Consider the following 22,326-nt stretch of genomic DNA (forward strand, 5'->3'; position numbering starts at 1 on the left):
TCCACATCCCCTCCAGCATCTGTTGTTGTTAGAGTTCTTGATTACAGCCATTCTAACTAGGGTGAGGTGGTATCTTAATGTTGTTTTGATTTGCATTTCTTTTATGGCTAGGGAAGTTGAACATTTCTTCATGTGTCTATTGACCATCCTTCTTTCTTCTTCAGAGAAGTTTCTCTTTAAGTCTTTAGCCTACTTATTTATTGGGTAGTTGTTTCTTTGCGGATTTGTTGTTGGGGGATTTAATTTTTTGAATTCCAGGTATATTTTAAATATGAGACCCTTGTCTGTTGTATGGCTAGTGAAGATCTTCTCCCAATACGTCGGCTTTCTATTGATCTTGCTAGCTCTATCCTTTGCCATGCAGAAGGTCTGCAATTTCATGCAATCCCATTTGTCCAACCTTTCTTTGAATTGTTGTGTTTTGGGGTCTCTTTTAAGAAAATTTTGACCTGTACCATCCTGTAATGTTTTCAGAGTGTCTGCTTTGACTCTGAGGTCTTTGATCCATTTGGAGTTGATTCTGGTGCAAGGTGATATATAAGGATCTAGCTTTAGTTTTCTACAAGTGATTAACCAATTTTACCACACCATTTACTGAAGAGGCTTTCTTCCATTCTTTTTTTTGCTCCCTTATTGAAGATTAGATGGCTATAGGTCTGTAGGTTCATTTCTGGGATTTCAATTCTATTCCATTGGTCCTGAGGTCTGTTCTAGTGCCAGTACCAAGCTGTTTTGATTACTATGGATTTGTAGTAGAGTTTGAAATTTGGTATTGATATTCCACCAGCACTGTTCTTTCTGTTGAGGATCGTGTTAGCTATTTGGGTTTTTTTTTATTGTTCCATATGAATTTTTGTATTGCTTCTTCTATTTCCTTGAAGAATGAGGTTGGACTATTGATAGGTATAGCATTGAATTTGTAGATAGCATTGGGAAGTATTTCCATTTTCACGATCCAGGAGCATGGGAGGTTTTTCTACTTTCTAAGTTCTGTTTTGATTTCCTTTTTCAGGATTTTATAATTTTCATCATAAAGGTCTATCACTTCTTTGGTTAAGTTAATTCCTAGGGATTTTATTTTTTGTGGGGCTATTACAAATGGAGTTGCCTTCCTGATTTCAGCCACACTTTTCTCATTGCTGGCATACAGAAAAGCCATTGATGTTTGAGGGTTAATTTTATACCCTGCTACTTTGCCAAAGTTCTGAATGAGCTTAAGAAATTTGGGAATGGAGTCCATGGGATTCTTAAGTACAAAATAATGCCATCTGTACAGAGGGAGAGTTTTACTTCATCTTTCCCTATTTGGATTCCTTTCATGTTTTGATCTTGTCTTATTGCTATAGCTAGGCATTCTAATACTAGATTGAAGAGAAGTGGAGAGAGTGGACATCCTTGTCTCATTCCCGAGTTAAGAAGAAATGGCTTTAGTTTTTCACCATTAAGTATAATGCTGGCTGTAGGTTTGTCATATACAGCATTTATTGTATTGAGGAATGTTCCATGGATTCCTAATTTTTCCAGTACCTTCATCATAAAGGGGTGTTGGAACTTGTCAAATGCTTTTTCTGCATCTCTTGAGATAACCATGCAGTTCTTATCCTTTCTCTTGTTGATGTGATGAATTATATTAGTTGATTTGCATATATTGAACCAGCATTGCATCCCCGAAATGAATCCTGTTTGATCGTGGTGTATGATTTTTTGGATGAATTGTTGAAGTCGATAGGCTAAAATTTTGTTGAGAAGTTTTGCATCAAGGTTCATCAAAGAAATGGGTCTATAGTTCTTTCTTTGATGAGTCCCTGCCTGGTTTTGGGATGAGGGTTATGATGGCTTCATAGAAAGAGTTTGGTAGTGAACTTTATCTTTCAATTTCATTGAACATTTGAAGGAGTATTGGTGTGAGCTCTGCTTTGAAGGCCTTGTAGAATTCCGCTGTGAATCTATCTGGTCATGGGCATTTCTAGGATGGGAGGTCTCTTATTGCTGTTTCTATTTCAATGCTTGATATGGACCTGTTTAATTCATCTTGGTTTAGGTTCAGCATGTCGATATTTACTAGGAAATGGTCCATTTCTGCTACATTCTCAACTCTGTTTTGTTGATTCTTTCTATGTTTTTTTTTTGGATTCTGATTTGTTTAATTCTGATTTAATTTTAATTATTTCTTTCGGTCTACTGGATTGGGGTTTATCTTGCTGCTCTTTTTCAAGGAGGTTCAGATGTCTCATTAAATTGTTGGTTTCAGATCTCTCCAATTTGTTGATGTAGGAAATCAGAGCTATAAACTTGCCTCTGAGTACTGCCTTTGCTGTGTCCCAGAGGAGCTGGTAAGTTGTGTGTTCCTTTTTGTTGAATATCATGAACATTTGAATTTCATTTCTAATCTCTTCCATGACCCACTCATGATTCAACAGTGTGTTGTTCAGCCTCCATATGTTACAGGACTTTCTTTGGTGGCTTTTGGTGTTGAGTTCTAATTTTATTCCTTTATGGTCTGAGAGAATGCAAGGTATAACTTCAGATTTTCTGAATTTGGACAAGTTTGCTTTGTGACCTAAAATGTGGTCTATTTTGGAAAATGTTCCATGTGCTGCTGAGAAAAATGTGTATTCTGATGCTGCTGGGTGAAATATTTGGTAGATGTTTGTTAAATCTAGTTGATCTACGCAGTTGTTTAGATCTGTGATTTCTCTGTTGAGTTTTTGCTGAATTGATCTATCTAGTGAGAATAGTGGTGTGTTAAAGTTACCAACAATTAATATCTTTGGATCTATGTAAGATTTAAGGGAAAGTAGTTTTTCTTGGATAAATTTGGGTGCTCCGTTGTTTGGCAAATAGATATTTAGAATTGTAATATCTTCCTGAAAGCGAGCTCCCTTAATTAGTATGTAGCGACCTTCTTTATCTCTTCTCACTAATTTTAATTTAAAGTCTATTTTATCTGATATTAGGATCGCAACTCCCGCCTGTTTATGGGGGCCATTTGCTTGGTAGATTTTGTTCCAGCATTTCACTTTCAAAAGTTGTTTGTTTTTATGGGCAAGTTGTGACTCCTGAAGGCAGCAGATAGAAGGATCTTGCTTTTTAATCCAACTAGACAGTCTATGTCAATTAATTGGAAAGTCAAGTCCCTTAATGTTGAGAGTTAGGACTGACAGGTAGTTAGGAGTTCCTGCCATGTTATTCATCTTCTTGGGGTTCTTCTTATGGTTCTTGATTTTCAGTTTGAGTGTGGTTTCTTGGCCTTTATTGTAGTCTTGTTGGTTTTCTATGTGTAGGACATCTTTAAGAACCTTTTGTAGGGCTGGTTTGGTGGAGATATATTGTTACAGTTTCTCTTTGCTATGGAATGTTTTTATTTGACTTCTGGTTGTGAAGGAAAGTTTATCTGGGTACAGTATTCTTGGTTGATAGTTGGTTGTCTTTAGGGCACGGCATACATCATTCCAGGCTCTTCTTGCTTTAATTGTCTCTGATGAGAAATCTAAGGTGATTCTAATTGGTTTCCCTTTAAAGGTGATTTTCCTGTGGCTTGATTGGTTTCTTAAGTCAGTTTGTTTGAGCAGGCAGAAAAATGCTCTTTGTTATCCAGGATTTTGTGATCCTCCTCCTAGGCTAATTCAGTGGGAGGGAGATCTGCTTTGAGTATCACAACAGAGGGAGATGGCTCTTTCCTCTAGATTGGAGATGCTGTGATGAGGCTAAGTTCTGGGTAGGGTTGAGGCCTTTCAGCAAACAGTAGCTTATCCATGAGGGGCTAGCTCCAGAGACACTCACAGAGTGTCTATATTTACTGAATTTCAATTGATTGACTAGGCTGCTGTAGGGAGGGGCAGCCTCTGGCTCTGTTTACCCAGTGAAGAAAGCCACTCCTCTGGGGGCGGAGCTTTCTCTGCCTGGGCTGGGTGACTTTCCCTTGGGTGATGTTGAGCCTGGAAGGTCAGGTCAGGTTCCTATGACCTGCCAAATTACTCTTTGTTTTCTTCCAAGGCCTGAGTTGGAGCTAGCTGCTCAGCCGGGCCTTTGTCTGTATCAAAGATGGAGATCTCTGGTGGGGGGGTGGGAGAAGGGGGCCTTCCCTCCTCTGCTCCCCGAAAAGAACTGAGGATGTCAGGGTTCTACTCAGACTGGAGTCTTGGTTCCTGGGTTGTCTCTGGTCTGCGATTAGCAGGATGAAGATATCTGCTCCTTGTCAGTTCTTGCTGGTGTTGAGTAGAATCAGGTCACCCACTGCGTCTGGAGCCTTTGTCCCAGACTCTGTTGAAGGTATGGCGGCTATGGCCGCCATCACAGCTGCTGCAACCAAGGCTACCAGCAAGTGCTCTGATCTGTCTTCTTGCCTGGATTTTCTTTCTCTGGCCAAACTCTGTACTGTAATGGCACACTTGGTGTGGTTCTCTGCCTAGGACTGTTCACTGGAACACTAAAACTGCTTTCTATGCGAGAGCTTGTTTAGCCTCCAGCTTCTCCTCTGCCATCTTCCAGGAAATCCTGGCAGTATATTTTCTTTCTGAAGAACTTACTAAATAGTGATAGATTAGTTCTAACAAAAATCAATAAATATAATATGATATATTTCTGGCTATTGGTATATTTCTTGATTAATATATATAAAATTAATTACCATTTCTGTTATGAAGAGAAAACATTGCTTTTGTTATTAGTGCCTTGTGCATGGTAGACACTCTTTATTGTTGGACCTTATATCTTGAATGTGTGTTATAACACCAAAAAGATTAAACCTGACTTCCTCCAATGAAAGGTAAAAATGTATGCATTTCTGGGAATTTGAATTATGTTATTCATTATATCTCTAAAATACTCAGGGATTTAGTTGGAACAAGTTTGTCTTGGCTCTCTGAGAAGCTAAAGTGGTCTTCTCTTGGAGAATGAATGTTAGATTTCAAAGATAATGTAAAGCCAGTATCCAGACTAGCCAGTGGTTGAAGCAGCTGGATCTGCCCATACATCTGCACTCTGAGTAGTTACTGGGTATGAGCTCGAGTTCTTGGTCACTCAGATTCTTAAAACTCCTGTGTGCTTCCACTCTCTGGCATGGTTAGAACTATTAGTCTTTTTTTTAAATAACATTTCTGCTCCTCTCTCAGTGCCAATATTTAGGACATCTGCTGGATGAGAAAAAAAGTATTTCATGTTTCACATATCCAAGATCTTCACCAGCTCTGTTGATTTTTCCCCAAAGCAACCCTCTACTAGTACAAGATTCAGAGTCATCCTCTCACCAAACTAGCACATGGCTGAAAGTAGCAGCAGATCTCATGCCTCTCTAAGACTTCCCCTTCTCTGAGGTCTTAGTCTCTCCATCCTTATTGCTTCAAGAACAACCAGGTGCCCTCAGATAGATGAGTTGCGATTTTACCTAGCTTTTCTAGTTACTCTCAATGGAGCACTGATGATGGAAATTTGTTCTGTTCCATCCAGAAACAAAAAATAAAAATTAATTTTTACTTTATTTCTGATGTGATATTGACCCATTTGTTTCACTAGGAAGCTCAGGATCAAAGTTAAAGCCCATGACCAGACAAGGGTACAGAACTAATTGTAATATGTTTTAGATATTAACATTTATTCTTATTTTCCTATTCTCTTTTCTCCTAACTCATATTTCACCATGTATTCATTTGAATTTTATTTTAGTTATTGTTTTACATTTAAAAAAATTATATTTAAATAGTTGCACAAAGGAGTTGTTGTTTAACTAAGCAGTTTTTTAAAAGTAAAATTATAATAGCATCTTTATTTAAACATTTCTGACTATCTTGGGTCTGTATCAAAGGTAGCTTAGGAAGCCCCTGTACAGACAAACTGTTAGAACCACACTGGAAAACAAATCAGTACTGAGTGAGAGTGAGGAGCCAGGTGTCTTTCTCCCACTGCCTTCATACAAAGATCTGTACAATCAGAGCACCATAACCATCTTGCCCACTTACATTCCAGCCCTTCATCATGTGAACTTAAACATGCAAATATCATCTTTATATTCCTGCTATAAGTCTGCTAATGGTCACGAATGCCTTCAGGATCACATTCAAGTAGATCACTATGATTCCATCTCTACTGCAGCCTTCCAGACACTCTTATAATCACTTCTCATTGCTGTTGGTAGAGTATGAGCAATTTCCCATCACTATAAGATTAACCCAACAGACATCCAGGATGTCCAATTGAATTTGTATTTTAGCTAGATCAACAAAGCAGTATTATGAATACAATGTATCTTATGCAACTTTGGAAGTCAATCTAATCTTTATTAAAATGAGTCAGAATGAAGATAATTGAAGAATTAATGACATCTAATGTTTATTAAACAATACTACTTTAATTTTTGACATAGGTTAACTCAGATTTTTTTACAAGAATTCTAAACACATACTATTATTAAACTAAGGGACCATACTATTATTAAACTAAGAATGTAAGCTTATGCAAATTTTATTGTGTGTACTGGTACTGGGTCTTAAACTCTGGGCTTCATACAAGCTTAAAACTTGTACTCTACCACCTAAGCCATGCCTCCACTTCCTGATTTTTGCTGGCTAATTGGAGATATGACACTTATGGATTTGTCAGCCCTGGATGACTTTAAACTGTGATTTCTCAGATCCCAGCCTCTTGAGTAGCTAGGATTATGGATGTGAGCCACCACATTTCATAAAATATGCTACATTCTTTGCTTATGTTGTATAAAATATTTACACAACCCTGTTTGGAAAGATAATTAAGGATGAGGAAGCTAAAATTAATAAAGGGATAAACCATAGTAACTTAGCCTTGGGGTCCTGTAATTTAGAAACAACACAATCAAGTTTTAAGCATAGACCTATAATGATTTCAAACAATGCTCAGCTTTCCCTCTTAATGCTTGAACTTCACTGCAACCCAGTTGTTTATTTTCATTACATCTCCTTTGTTGGGTCTTCGTCCATCCCATGAAAGAAGGACAAGGTCTGAGGAAAGGTAAGTGTAGTTGCTAGCCTGTTCCCCAGCCTCCCTCAGCCCGGGAGACAATCAGATGCAGTGGGGAGTCAAGTCAAGCAGGAAAAAAAACTCATTTATTAACAGAGCAAGCCCTTTTAAAAGCAAAAAGAGCGGGTGGCATGGCAGGGTAGGAAGAGGAACCAATCACTGTCAAGGTCACACCCTATCATGGACCTAAGCTTCCACGGGCTGGTTACGCACTGAACATAAAGCAAATTGGGCTCTGCCCACTCAACTCCCTCCCAACGCCATCTTTGCTGCCCATATGCTCTACAGTAAATTGGGCTCTGCCCACTCAACTCCCTCTCAGTGCCATCTTTGCTGCCCATGTGCCCTACAGATTTCCCCTTTTTTGTTTTAATGGCAGACCCACCTCCCAGTTAGTTATCCTTTTCCCTCCTCTGTAAAGGTTATTTTAACAGGATTACATTGGTAAGGATAGCATTGGCCATGCAGGGGGTTCGAGGCAAATCTGGGGGGCGAGATTCGCCAGACAAGGATAGAGAGGGCCCTTGTGCATGATCCAAGAGCCCGTCCCAGTTACCTCACATCCCCACCTAGCACAGTAATAACCACAGTTAGAAATGTCCAAAGCAGTTCAATTAATTCCTGGGCATATATAAAAGTCAGTATCTTGTAAGGTCGTCCTCTTCAGAACATGGGAGCAGCCTGGGTATTGGGAGTTCCACACATGCGGCATGGTGCATTTTTGTGGGCCCCCACACTCAAGCCGTTCTACTTTAGTCCAGTAAAACAAGGAAAATTTAAAACAAACTGCAGACATAGCAAAGAAATCCTGGATACCTGGTGTCTTTTAAGTAAGCCAGTTCCTTGTATGTACCTTTAAGCGAGCACAGGGGTCAAGATGACCTGTGAGCTTTACTGTCAGCTCCCAAAGGCTCCCAACATCTCCCTGTCTTTGTTTAAAGAAGCGAACCTGCCTGTCTTAGGTTGGGTGGATCGCCTTGTCTACCTTGTCTGTCATTGGGAACTTCTTCAGAGTGAAGAAGGCCCTGTCTTAGCTTGATCAGACTGACACCCCCTCTTACCTGTCTCTGGCTGTGATTCCTCTCAGGGGAAATTCATTCACTTGGAGCTTGATCTTATGTAACTGGCTGGCTAAGCTCATAAGAATTTTGCAGTGCACGTATAATGCAAGGAAGGCATAGAAAAACCATCAGCAAAAGCATTACCAGGCCAGGAAATGTCATTAGCAGTCCTTCAACATTAGTCAGAGATGGGATAGCAGTCTTTGCCACTTCAGAGTCCAGAAGTGGGGCTTGTTCTAATCCAGCTATTTGCCTGTGGGGTTGAAAAAGATCTAAACTGGAAGCATAACAAAAGGTGGTTGTTTAATAATAAGTATGGATTCAATAATGCTGCCACACAAGCAATTAGTAAAAGAACAATTAGAGCAGGTAATATTAAAATAATTAGCTCCTACAGAAATATTAAATGGTCCATACATAATGATATAGGGTGGTGACCAAAATGAAGGTCAGGTTGAAGGGACAGCTTCTCTTGTGGTGCTATTGATGATTTCTGCATTGCTAGCACTGATCACTGCCTAGGTCAACCATTGAGGTTGATGCAGATTCCGTAGGGCCATTGCAGGGACTGGGAGGGTCAAGAGAGCCAACAGCTGGAGTATTGCCATCTGCAATTGTTAGGGAACATAAGAGCTTCTCAAGGGCTGGTTGCCTTTGGGGATGGTTAGTAATTATCTTTCTGGCTTTTCTCTTTTAAACACAAGCCTTGGCCACTATAGCTACTTTTCTTTCCTTGTTGGTTAGTTTATCTTTGGGTATCCTCCAGTATAGAGGAAATGGGTAAAAACTTAAGGTTCCTGGCAGGGATCCAAATGGAGGCTGTCTCCCCTATGGGAAAAATGCACCCAAATCCCCTGCCCATGGTAACTAGCGGGTCAGGGCCTCTCCATTGTTGTGTCAGGGGGTCCTTCCACCTGACTTTCCCTTGGGGCTTAGGGTTTAATTTTCCCCAGTGCTTCTGAAATCTGGATTCAGTTGCCCCTTTTGAAAAAATTTAAAATGTTAATGGTAAACAAAGCTATCTGTAACTGTATATGGGGGCTAACTCCCCTTTTTTGTTTTAATAATTGTTCCTTAAGATATTGGTGATTTCTTTTTATAATTGCTTGGCCTTGGGGATTAGGGAATTCCTGTAGTATGATTTATATGCCATTTGTCAAAAAACTCTGACATTGTTTTACTAACAAAACAGGGTCCATTATCGGTTTTAACTTGTGCTGGTAGACCCAAGGTGGCAAAGCATTAAAGAAAATGTGCTTGTGAATGTTTAGTTCTTTCTCCTGTATGTGCTGTGGCCCAGCATGCTCCTGAGTAGGTATCTATAGAGACAAAGATATATTTAAACTTACCAAAGGCTAAGAAATGAGTAACATCCGTTTGCCAGATGATGTTAGGTTTAAGGCCTCTGGGATTTACCCCTGGTGGTTGTAATGGGGTACTTTTAAGAAGGGCTGGCATGTTTTGCAGGTATGTACTATCCTTTTGAGGTCCTTTACAGGAATCTGAGGAAATCTATGCTGAAGACCTCTCCAATTAATGTGGGTTAAAACATGCAAACAGGTAGCCTCTTGTAATGTTAATACTTGTGGGCCAGTAGCCACCCAATTATTGCTTAGGGCTAAAAACCCAGGAAGTTTTGAATGCCCTCTCAAATGCTGAATATGAATAGGGGCTCCCCGCCCTTCTAATAGACCCTTAAGGGTAACCATAAGAGGGGAAATAGCATTTGCATCCAGCCTAATAAGTGCCTGGGGAATATGAGGGAGCAAGTTAATCATATATAGGCTATCAGAATACAAACTAAAGGGTTTTTGAATGTCCTGAAGGGCCATAATTATGGCCAGCATTTCTTTATATTGTGCTGACACTTGACAAGGTTGAACTCTTTGTTGGCTTGGGGTCTTTTGTTGCTCCTCAAAGGTTGCATATGCGGAGCCTGCTTTACCTCCGTCAGTAAAATCATGGAGGGCACCAGGAGTAGGTGTAGGAGAAAATAGAGATGGCATTTTGAGGGGAAGTTGCCATAACATGACAGTCCATTTGGATGGCTCATAATGGCAGTCAATTTGGCCTAGAAGCTCCTCCAAGGAGAGAGCAAGACGAGCATTGGCTTGAGTGAGCCACTCAACATCTGCCTTCCGAAGAGGAAAAACAATGGAGTGAGGGTCGAGGCCATAATGCCTTTGGGCTTGCTTCCTTCCCTTGATGATAGCATCTGCAAGTTGGTCTGCTTGAGAGTACACCCAAGGTGTGGCCCCCAGGGCAGTGTGAATCCACTTTAATGGCTCCCTCTTTTGAGTTAAAACTGCAGAAATCAATGTAACACCTGCAAACAACCAAAGGGAAATGGGCTAAAAAATAGAATATCTCTTTAAGGAAACTTCATCCAGGGCTTTTTGGAACTGCAAAAATATTGCCCTATGGATGTCTGTAATTGTAATAGCTTCTTGAGGCGTCCTGTCTTTTAGTAGGGCAAATAAGTGCACAAGACAATCTTTAGAGACAGAAACCCATGGCAACAGCCAATTGATTTCCCCTAAAAGACTCTGAAGTTGGGTTGAGGTTGGAGAGGCTGGAATATCCAGCAAAGGCTTAAGAGGGCTGGCCTGAGTCAAGGTAAGGTGGCTCCCGAGCATCTTAAAAGGAGGTAGCTTTTGAATTTTATTGAGGGCTATGGTAAAATCCCCCTTTTTTAATATGGCGAGAACTTGGGCCAGAAGGCACTCCAGGCAGCTTGGGTCTTGGTGCCCCAGAATTATATCATCCATGTAGGCATAGGCAAGGGAGGTATCTGAACCCAGCACAGGCCCTAAAGGTGTGGCCAAGTATTGTTGGCAAAAGGCCGGGCTATTGGCCATTCCCTGTGGCAGCACTGTCCATTGAAACCTCCAATCAGGCTGGGAAAAATTAAGAGAAGGGGTGGAGAAAGCAAACTTCTTGCAGTCATCTGGATGCAGGGGGATAGAAAAAAATCTTTAATATCAATCACAACCAAGGTATATTCTGAAGATATAGCAGAAGTCCAGGGCATGCCTCTTAGGGGTGTTCCTACTAGCGCCATCCTTTCATTTACCTTACCTAGATCTTGGAGCATACGCCAAGACCTGAAGGCTTTTTGAATAACAAATATGGGTGTGTTCCAAGGACTCATAGAAGGGCGTATATGCCCAAGGTTTATCTGTTCCTCCACCAGAAGGTGGAGGGCTACATGTTTAGGTTTGGTCAATGGCCACTGCTCCACCCAGATTGGGCTTCTCAGCTTCCACCTAATGGGAGGTACTCGGGGGGCAGTGGCCTTTAGGATTGGGGGTGCACCCTAGCGGGTCCCCTATGTTCTTCTCTGTAATTATGAAAGTTAAAAAAATCATTTTCCTTAACTCCCTCTAGATCCTGTTTAAGCCTTTGTGCTTCTTCCCCATCCAGAATAGGATGCTCAATAGTCTGTAGTGACCACGGCATCCATTTGTCTTAGCATGTCTTGCCCTAACATATTGGCAGTAAGGTTCTTTGCCACAAAAGGGTGTATCTTTTCCTGTTCTCCATCTGAGCTAGTCCATTTCATAAGGGCAACTGTCTCTTTGGACTGGGAGTTGCCCCCTACCCCCAATATGGGGGCCCAGGTGCAAGCTTCCAGTCCAAGGGCACTTCCTCCTCCCTGAGTATGGTTCGATCTGCCCCCATGTTAATTAAGCAGTGAAACCTCTTTCTGCCTATGAGAAAACTCATTTTAGGGCAAAGTCCTTCCACCAGGGGGATGGTCCAATGGGCCTGGGTCGTCCTGCCATGAGGCTGCCTGGGCCTCACAGCAGAGGGGGTTCCTCCTTGAGTTAACAGGGCTGGAGGATGCCCCTCCCCTAGTTTAAAAGCTTCCCATCTAAATCAAACTTGGATTGACAATCCTTTTTCCAATGGTATCCCTTTCTGCACCTGGGGCAGGGTGTAGGGGGTGGTTTGTCCCCCGCCCCCTCCGGCTGGTTGGCAGGGGATTGTTGTAAACAGTCCCTCTTAAAGTGTCCCTCTTGCCCGCATTTAAAACAAGTCCCTCTCCCTGATGGTCTTGGGTTCCTTGGCCCTGGGTTGTCAGCGCCTGGGTAATAGCCTCAGTCATTGCAGATGTCTGAGCCTGTAAAGCTAAAGCTAGTGATTGGGACCGGTGCTGTTGCGTTCCCACATCCTGCGAGGCCACCACCCATCTGCTCAAGGAACTCTCTCTCAATCCTGTGCAGGCCATGCAGTGGTCTGCATTCATCCCTTCCCAGACCAGCAGGTTCACAAACTGATCTCAGAGGTTCCCTGCCGGTAGCTTGCAGTGAACGCTCTGTTGGACTCAGTCTATAAAATCAGGTAGAGGCTCACCAGTTTTTTGTCTCACTCCTGCTATGGGGGACTCAGTAGGCCCATCATCCAGTTTGTATCACGCGGCAAGTCCTGCCTGCCTCACCTGGTCATGGTACGGGCCAGGTATTGCTGCCTGTTGGATACCAGTGGAGTACCCTTCCCCCATCCCTTTTAACATGGAATAATTAATAGGTATCTCGGGTTGAGCCTGCCAGTTATTCTCCGCTTGCACTCTGCATTCCTCCTTAAAGAAAGCACAACATCTAATAAACTGAGAACTGGTGAGGATGACTTTGGCCACATCCAGCCAGTCTTTAGGGACACATGGGTGATAAGCAATATCCTGTAAAAAGTTCTGGGCCCAAGGAGAGTTTGGGCCATCTTCCACCACCACCTTGTGGAGCTCTTTAAGATCCTTAGCTTCCCAGGATACCATTCCAAGGGCCTGTTAGCTCCTGATGCCAGATTGACCAGATATGCTTGGGGAAGCGAATCCTGTGGCCTAGGGTCCAGGCTCTTGGGTGGCCCTTCCCTTCTAGGGTAGGCCTCTGAGTAGGTTACTTCCCCAGCCCTTGGTCCCTCCATGGAAGGTCGGTAGGGGTCCAGGTCTTGCAGGTCCCTCTCACAGGTCGTGTAGGGCTCCATACCTCCCTTCCAATTGGGGGAATAAGGAGGGGGCCTATGACTGTCAGGGGCACCCGCGTCAGAGGGGGTAACTTTCACCCTTGTTTTGACTTCCACTGTGCATGTTTCGATGCGTTCTCTGTCAAATTTGGCCCATTCCTTTTCCTTCTCACTTCCCAAGTCCTCCTTTACTCCTTCTAGGCCTAATGTTGCCTCCTCCTTCTTCTGTGAGATAGCATTACCCATACTAAGGGTTTCACTTACCCTGAGAGACTGCTTAGCTTGGCCAGTATCTTTTCCTTTTGTGCCCCACATTGGGTGCCAGATGTCGGGTCTTCATCGGTCCCACAAAAGACGGATGGGGCCCGAGGAAAGGTAAGTGCGGCCACTCGCCTGTTCCCCAGCCTCCCTCAGCCCAGGAGACAATCAGACGCAGCAGGGAGTCAAGTCAAGCAGGAAAAAAACTCCTTTATTAACAGAGCAAGGCCTTTTTTAAAGCAAAAAAGAGTGGGTGGCATGGCAGGGGAGGAAGAGGAACCAATAACTGTCAAGGTCACACCCTATCATGCACAGGCTGGTTATGCACTGAACATAAAGCAAATCGGGCTCTGCCCACTCAATTCCCTCTCAGCGCCATCTTTGCTGTCAGTGTGCCCTACACTCCTTCTTTTAGGGGATATTATATTCTCCTGTAAAGGTTACACTGACTTATTTAACCAGGAAAAAAGAATGTGTTGTTGTCCAATCCATACCTCAGCATTCTACAGTTTAGAGACTTCTTTCCTGGAGTTCTGTAATATTTGTTTCTAGAAAATATTTGTAGATCTCTAGGAATATCACAATCATGAAGAGTTTTTCCTGAGGGGATTTTTTGATAGCACATCCTTCATTCCCCATTTCATCTTTCAGTTACTGTCCCCAATCTCCTTTTCTTTACACAACACAGTGGCCTATACTTCTTTTCTTTCTGTTGTCTCCTCCATCCTTTCCTGAACAGATTTCCCCAAGCCACCCACCAGTATTGCTGGTGTCAAAATCACTAAGCCCAGTGTTGTTCTGTCCTGAGGAGATTTTTAACATAGAAAAAGAGGTATTTATTCATAGAGTAGACCAAGCACCTGAAGAATAGCTCTATAGACCAAAAAAAAAAAATCCCAATAATTTTTCTTGGCCCCTTGCAAGATCCTACTGTACAAATATTTACCTGCACAGAAAACCAAGGTGATAGGTTGGTATCTAACTCATGTGGAACAGGGACTTAGGTGACAGATACTTTGATTGAACTTTTCCCTTCTGGAATTGGAATTGTCCTTCTGAAAGTCTAAGAACTAAATCTCTGTGGCCTGGGGCTAAAGAAGAAAGAACTGGGGATCAGGAGACCTGAATTTTGGTCTTGGTAGTCTGTATGTCCTTAAGCAAGTCAGTTCACATCTTTATGGGCTGAAGAGGTTCTGGTAATCAACATGGAGCCAATGGAGTGGCTGGTAGTTTTAGAGCCATTCCTAAAATTGAGTCATTGCTTTAGACCTTAGATTGGCTTGGGCCTCATAGTTGACCTCTATGTGCCCTCTAATCAGTTGTGTGTTCCCAGAAAGGGCCAGTGGCCAAATCTCTGGGCTCAGACCTCACGTGTGCTGTGTGTATTTTCCTGGAAGCTACATATAGGACATTCACTGACAGAGAGCCTGTGGCCTGGAGCTCATAGCGAGATGGTAAACATAGTGAAACAAGCAGCTCTTTCAGGCTTTCAAACTTGGCAAGAAAGTATGAAAAATAATTCTTGGGAAGCTGGGGATGGGTGGCAGCTGCTTCTCCTCAGACTGCCTGCCAGGCCCAACGGGAGCTTGGGACGGATGGATGGGGCTCTCAGCTGGGCCTAGTGCAGTTAGTGCTGGTACTTTTCCACTCCGGGAAGCTGGAATAGTCAATTGGCTTTCCTGTCTGGGAGATTGGTGGGCAGTAGAAACCACCAAGACAGCACAACAGGCAAAACCAGGAGCTACTTCTTTGCTGCAGGGTCTCTTGCTTCCCCTGTGATTGATTCAACACTTTTCTTATGTTTCATAGTGCAGAGAAGATATATTGGTGAGATCTGATGAACAGAGTGGGGGGATAGGAAGAAAGAATAGGACCTGATATTTAGAACTTGGGCCAACTTGGCACTTCTGATTCTACCCTAGTGGCTGGGATTCCTTCCACAGAGTTTGCCCAAAATAGGCATGTTCAATAGGAAAACCACACTGGTACTGCTGAGAAGTGCCACGTTGGTTACCCTGGGCCAAAGCTTCTTTTGGTTCCAAAGATTTAGTAGGATGAGAAAGGCCATCCAAGATCAGCTTGTATATTTTCCTGTGTCTTTTCTGTGAGGGCCCTAAGAAACTGTCCATTAGTTTTAATAGTTTTAATGTGGCCATTGCTGCTTTACTGGTTCTTAGCTCTGAATTCTTTATTTTCTCTTCTATGTTCCAAATTTCTAGACCTCAGCCTAATTCCCATTGTTGAAGGATGGTTTGTACAGTAGTCATCCCTTATCTGTGGTTTTGCTTTCTATGGTTTTAGTTACCCAAGGATGACCATACTCTGAAGATATTAAATGGAAAATTTCATAAATAAACAATCCATAAGTTTTAAGTTTTAGTGATTCTGATTAGCATGATGAAATTGTATGCTCTACCACTCTGTCCCAACACATCTCATATCATTTTATTTTATTTTATTTCATCCTATTATGTATGAAGAACTGGAAGGATTTATAATAGTCCAGATATGAAGTGATGGAGGTTGGGCTTTATGTGGGAGGAGAAAAGTAACTGGGGTTCAAGAAATTTTCAGGAGTTTTCATATTTGTTGATGGGACTGTATGGTACTCAAAAGCCATTCTTCCTTCTGCCTTGATCTGTTTGCTGATGCTACAGTAGAATGCCATAGACATTATAACTTAAAAATAAAGACATTTATTTCTTACAGTTCTGAAATCTGGAAAGTCTAAGAGCATGTCATTAGCATTCAGTGAAGTCTGTCTTACTATATGACAAAATGGTAAAGGGCATTGTGTGGCAGGACAGAACAAGTAGGCTAGCATGTCACCTTTTCTTTTTCATAGCCATCAACACCATCATGGTAACTCAATTTTCTCAACTTTATCCAATCCTAATTATCTACCAAATGTTCCACCCCCAAATATCATTAACATATGACTTTGATAATTAAATTTTTAACAGATGAATTCCAAGAGGATTAGCTAAACCATGGCAACTGTTCACACTTCAATTGCTTCCTGACAGGAATCATAAGTTATCTATTGAACTTAAATGATTCCTCTGCAAAAATTCTATTTTGGTCTTTAGGTAGAAGGTTGACTTAGAGAAAGTCTTTCATCAATGACAATACTGTGCTGTTTAATCCTTCTAGGAGGAGAAGGCTGGAGAGGAAAAGGAAGGGCACGAGACACTGCACATTTAGCATTTCCTATTTATTTCTTTTGTACCATTACTGGGGCTTGAACTCAGGGACTTGTGCTCTGTCTTAGCTTTTACATTCAAGGTTGGTACTCTATCACTTGATCTATACCTCCACTTCCAGTTTTTTCCTGGTTAATGGGGGATAAGAATCTCTTAGACTGGGTTGGCTTTGAACTATAAACTTTATATCTCAGCCTCTTGGGGCGTCTGGTCGTGGGGCCTGAACTCTGGGCCTGAGCGCTGTCCCTCAGCATTTCTGCTCAAGGCTAGCGCTCTATCACTTGAGCCACAGCGCCACTTCCAGCTTTTTTCTTTTTTGCTTATGTGGTGCTGAGGAATCGAACCCAGAGCCTCAGGCATGCAAGGCAAGCGCTCTACCACTGAACCACCTTCCCAGCAAATTTTCTTTCTTTCTTTTTTGGTCCAGTCATGGGGCCTGAACTCAGGGCCTGGGCACTGTCCCTCAGCTCTTCAGCTCAAGGCTAGCGCTGTACCACCTGAGCCACAGTGCCACTCCCGGCTTTTTTCTTTTTGCTTATGTGGTGCTGAGGAATCGAACCCAGGGCCTCAGGCATGCAAAGCAAGCACTCTACCACTGAGCCACCTTCCCAGCCTTATCTCAGGCTCTTGAGAAGCTATGATTGCAGGCAAGAGCCACCTGACTACATTTACCATTCCTTTATATGCATAGTAAAGGCTATTTTCCTTCCCTGGTTTATCTTGGTCTTATACCAGAATGTGCATCATTTGTGTCGGAGGATTGGATAAGACACAATTTACCGAAATCTTTCAAGATCCTGACCTAAATAAATCTGGGATGGGGACTTTTGCATATTTACCTAATTCCAAGGTGATACTGATGCTACCCTAATAATAAATGGAATATAGTCATGGTAAGGATAGTATATAGCTTATAGGAAGGGATTGGAACTCTTTTGATATCAATATGCAGGGTATCCTTGTATAGATTTTTGTCTTCCTGCTCCTTTCCATTCTTTCTGTCATATGTTTTTCAAATCTCTTTTACCTTGTTTTCTTCATCTGTTAATTAAATAAACTTCATGGGAAGTGGTCAGTTAGGACCCCCCCCCCACAATAAAAGTATTTCAGGGAAATAGAATCTCATAAGGCAGTAGCAGTTACTTGGTTAAAATATCTTGGTTGCTGTCCCAGAGATGAGCTAGTCCTTGGTGGGGAAGTTACAACAATATCATGACTCACTATTGATTCTCCTTCCCATTTTCTGGTGTACTTTAGCTGTTCTGGGAAGCAAAGGTAATCATTCCATTCATGGGCCTAATGTTTAGAGATGCATGATGGCCAAGAATGAGGCTCAAGGACTGTGGATGGTATATTTCTCTAATTACCAGCATGTCCTTGGGAACCATCATCACAGGTCCAGTGTGGGTGGGACCTGGAGCAATGGCTTCTGAACCTCAACACACAGCAGAATAACTGGAAAGAGCTTTACTGAAGAGTAACTGGAGAGAACTTTACTAACACGTGCATTTTTGGACACAGCTTCAGATAAAATAAAACTGGATCGCTAAGGAGGGCTCACAGATGTGTATTCTGATACCTCTTCAGAAACCTCTAAAGAAGCTGGCGCATGGATTGGCTATTGAAGATCTCTTGCTTTCCACCTGACAAAACTGAGGCCCAAAGAGGGTTAGGAGCTCAGTTCCTACTTGGGATAAATGGTAGAGTCAGAGGTGGATTTGAAATCTTAGTGTTTGAAGGTTGCAGCTTAGTGGATCATAGACATCAAGTTCTAAGATAGTTTTTACCTGGTGAAAAATCTTAGTTAAGCTCTTACAAATTATAGAATTAGTGGGCAACAGGAAACACTGAATGAAAAAGAGTGGTCATATCAGCTGACATTCAATGTGTCCTAAATGGATATTTATTGCTATATTTCACCATATTTATTAGAATATTGATTCCAAGCTATGTGATTACTTTGTATGCCTCTAAGAAAGAAAGAAAGGGGGAAAACCCACTGCTAGTTAACCAAGGACACTGTTTGCTTATAGGATGCAACTAGATTTGGTAGATGTTAATGTGAAAAAAGAATATAATGTGTCATCTCTCTATGATAAATCTCTTTTTGAACTTATGATGATTCTTGTCTCTGAATTAAATTCTTTAGAGCTTGTCTGGAGGTTCTGGCAGGGAAGCGCAGCTACTCGTATACACTTGATGGAAGACTGGTCCTCCTCTATCAGGGATGGGAGCTTTGGGAGGGACACACATGGAGCAGTGAGGGAGGAAGGGGACCCCCCCCCCAGCCAGCCAGATTAGCTGAATCAATCCTGGCCATCAATGGGGTGACAGATGTCACAGCCAGGTTACTCTCACATCCTGAATTAAATTTTATCTCCATACTAAATGTAGATTCCTAAAGAACAGTCATAGTAGTGTGTTCCACAGAGAGGCTAGTGTGGCTCATGGTGAATATGGACTGGGAACTAAATCCAAGACAGCTAGGGAACAGGTTATGCAGGCCCTTGAAGACCATACAAAGGATTTGAATTTATTTATTTACTTTTCTGTTGGTCCTGGGGCTTGAACTCAGGACCTGAATGTTGACCCTAAACTTCTTTTGCATAAGACTAGCACTCTTCCATTTGAAGCTTCCTGCTTTTTCTGAGTAGTTACTGGACATAAGAGTCTCATGGACTTTGTTACCCAGGGTGGCTTTGAAATGAAATCCTCAGATCTCAGCCTCCTGAGTATCTAGGATCACTTTACTCTATCTATCACCCTTGATTATTGTTTATAGCCAGGACCCAAGCACACCACTCATTAAGACCAAAAATGTATATTAGATCCCTTGATAGGGTAGTATGCTGGTTTGCTCTATAGTTTTATGTAATCAGCTATCTATGGAAAAAGAAGTTCTATGAAGCATTGAGCTTCCTGGTGATCACAAGGAGAACTCACTGCTATTGGAATGTTGATTAGAAGTACATGTCTGCTATAGTTTATTTCTTCTGACTAAAATGGAGTAGCCAGGCACCAGTAGCTCAGACCAGCTATTAGGAAACTGAATTCTGGGGATTAGGGTTCAAAACCAGCTTGGGCAGAAATGTCTATGAGATTCTTATCTCCATATAACACCAAAAATCTGGAAGTGGAGCTTGTGCCTCAAGTGGAAGAGTCCTTTGAGCAGAAAAGCCCAGGGACAGTTCAAGCTCTAGGACTGGTACACGTGTGTGTACACACACACTTATAGAAATACACACACACACACAAAACAACAACAATTCAATTTTATTGAATAAAAGGATAGGTAATGACCTTAGGTTACTTGTCAGAGTTTGGATAAAAAGATAGATTTGTCTGAAGGCCAAATATATATATACAGTATATATACAGTATATATATACAGTATATATACTGTATATATATACTGTAGACAGTATATATACTGTATATATATACAGTATATATATACTGTATATATACTGTATATATATACTGTATATATACTGTATATATATACTGTATATATACTATATATATATATACTGTACAGAGGGGTTACAGTTACATGAGTAACAAAATGAGTACATTTTGTATTGAGCATTGTTAACTCCTCCTTTGTTTTCCCCTACCATCCCTTCCCTCCCTACCTCCCCAACTCCTCCCTTCCTTCCTCCCCACCCCCATTTTGTAAAGTTCATTTTCAACAGTGTCTTGTACATCTCATTGTTACAATGAGTCAACCTGTATCCTTATTTAAGCATTTTATTATTTCTGAAGGCCAAGTCTTGAATGTGTAAGTGGTATTTGGAGTCAGGGCTAGGAAGAAAAGTCTTGTAGAGTTAGGGTGATTAAATTGGAGCCATAGAGCAATTTAGTAAGATTTCAATTCTCTTATGCTAGGTTCAGTGATCAATGACAGTCTTCCTGGGAGGCTTTGGGTATCTAAATGAAAGCATGTCCTCTATTTTTGTTTTTTCTTGGTCCAGCTGTGTGCCGCTATCCTCTGGGCATGTCAGGAGGCCACATTCCAGATGAGGACATCACAGCTTCCAGTCAGTGGTCAGAGTCCACAGCTGCCAAATATGGAAGGTGAGGATGAATGTATTAAGAAACCCTGAAATCTGTGCAAAATGGATTTCTTACAGACAGAACCCTGATTCAAAGCAGGGGTGATCCTGATGAGAGCTGGTAAGGATGGAGAGAAGATGTGGAGTGAGCCCGTCCTTCTCTGAATGTTTCAGGGAGAGAATACAGGGTTTGGCTGCATCTGCTGGTCTGGCAACCTCATCCCAACCACAGAACCCCAGAGCCACACCACCCACAGTGAATGGACTCATTGATATGTAATGCATTACTTTTTACCTGACCTCCCTGTGAGCTTCTGCAGCAGGGAGGCCAAAGCTGCAGATCCAAGAAGGTACAGATGGTATGGGATGCTGAGAATGAGGAGTTTTGCCTTACTTCCCAGAGGGTGTCTGTGAAGCATCACCCACTGTGCAAGGCTGCAAGGGCTTTACACTGAGCTCTCCAACAAACTCTTCCCCTCTCCTGAGAAAATAGCACACAGAAGGGCCATGCCCATCTATAAACAGGGTAGGGGAGGTTCCTTATGGTACTGTTTTATGAACTTCTTTAAACCAACAAACTCGCACATTAAAAATTGTTCTGCTAGTTGAGACCTAAAGCTTCTCCTGGAATCTAATTCTTTCAGTGTTGAGGTACTTAGTTTGTTGAACTGAATGATCACCCATGAGGAAAGTAAACCTTGATAAACCTTTCCCATAATATTTAGCTTAGTGTGTATGGTCGGTGGGGTTTGAAAGGAGCAACAAATCAGTGGGTAACATCTGTGACCAAAAGGGAGCATTCCAGAGAAGAGAGAAAGTGGTAAGAGGTTCCCAAAATAAACTGATTTCACAATTTTTCTCAGAGTAGCCCAGCCTGGTGGCTATAAAATGAAAGCAGATTATTTACTGTCCCCTTGACATGCTCTTAGCCCTCTCCATGGGTTTCCATGGCTTTTACTGGGTGGCCATACCCATCTGCTGGTTAAGATTCCACTGCATTGACTAGCCCACACTGGAGATGCTACTATTCCTCCATCCCTGCTCCCATAATTTCATAGGACCCGCTGGCTTTGTTAGGCTGAGTCTAAAAAATTAGAAATGGAGGGATGGTGAAATGACTTCATGGAGGGTATAGACAGTTTCATTTCCCTTGAAATGTCTAATTCCAGAATGGAAAACAAAGACTATGTGATCTGAATGCTTCCATGTCCATGGTGCTAACTGCCTTTATTTCATGGTGCTTCAGAGAGAGGAAATTGACCATGAGTTAGAATGAGAAAGAATTCATTTACACTTGATTTCCAGCCTGCTCTTTCCTCTCTGAGCAGGACAGCTGCTTGCCACAAACACCCTATGGTTTCATAGCTGCTCATTCTCTCCCCAATCCTTTTCTCTCAAGGCTGGACTCAGAAGAAGGAGATGGAGCCTGGTGCCCTGAGATTCCAGTGGAACCTGATGACCTGAAAGAATTTCTGCAGATTGATTTGCACACACTACACTTTATCACTCTTGTGGGGACCCAGGGACGCCATGCTGGGGGCCATGGCATTGAGTTTGCACCAATGTACAAGATCAACTATAGTCGGGATGGCACTCGTTGGATTTCTTGGCGGAATCGGCATGGGAAACAGGTAGGAAGAAGAGACATCCATACCCTGGAGATGTCAAGGACCATATTTTAACGTAAGCTAAAAGAAGAGCACACATTGTCTATGTAGGTATGTGTGTCTAAAGACTTATCATACTCTTGTAACTGATATCCCAAGGTGACAGGGATGGTCCAAAGAGAGAAAT

The 22,326-nt window shown here is 42.1% G+C and overlaps 1 protein-coding gene across 1 annotated transcript in view; it reads left to right on the forward strand.

Moving 5' to 3' along the window:
• Positions 1–22,326, forward strand: part of Ddr2 (discoidin domain receptor tyrosine kinase 2) — a 117,534-nt gene that overhangs the window by 72,000 nt on the left and 23,208 nt on the right. The window contains exons 3-4 of the mRNA XM_013021761.1: positions 20,452–20,554; positions 21,932–22,163. Coding sequence (XP_012877215.1) covers positions 20,452–20,554; positions 21,932–22,163 — 335 coding nt within the window. The remainder of the gene's footprint in view (positions 1–20,451; positions 20,555–21,931; positions 22,164–22,326) is intronic.

This window comes from Dipodomys ordii, unplaced genomic scaffold (genome assembly GCF_000151885.1).
Source record: "Dipodomys ordii isolate 6190 unplaced genomic scaffold, Dord_2.0 Scaffold57, whole genome shotgun sequence".
In the NCBI taxonomy this organism is placed as follows: domain Eukaryota; kingdom Metazoa; phylum Chordata; class Mammalia; order Rodentia; family Heteromyidae; genus Dipodomys; species Dipodomys ordii.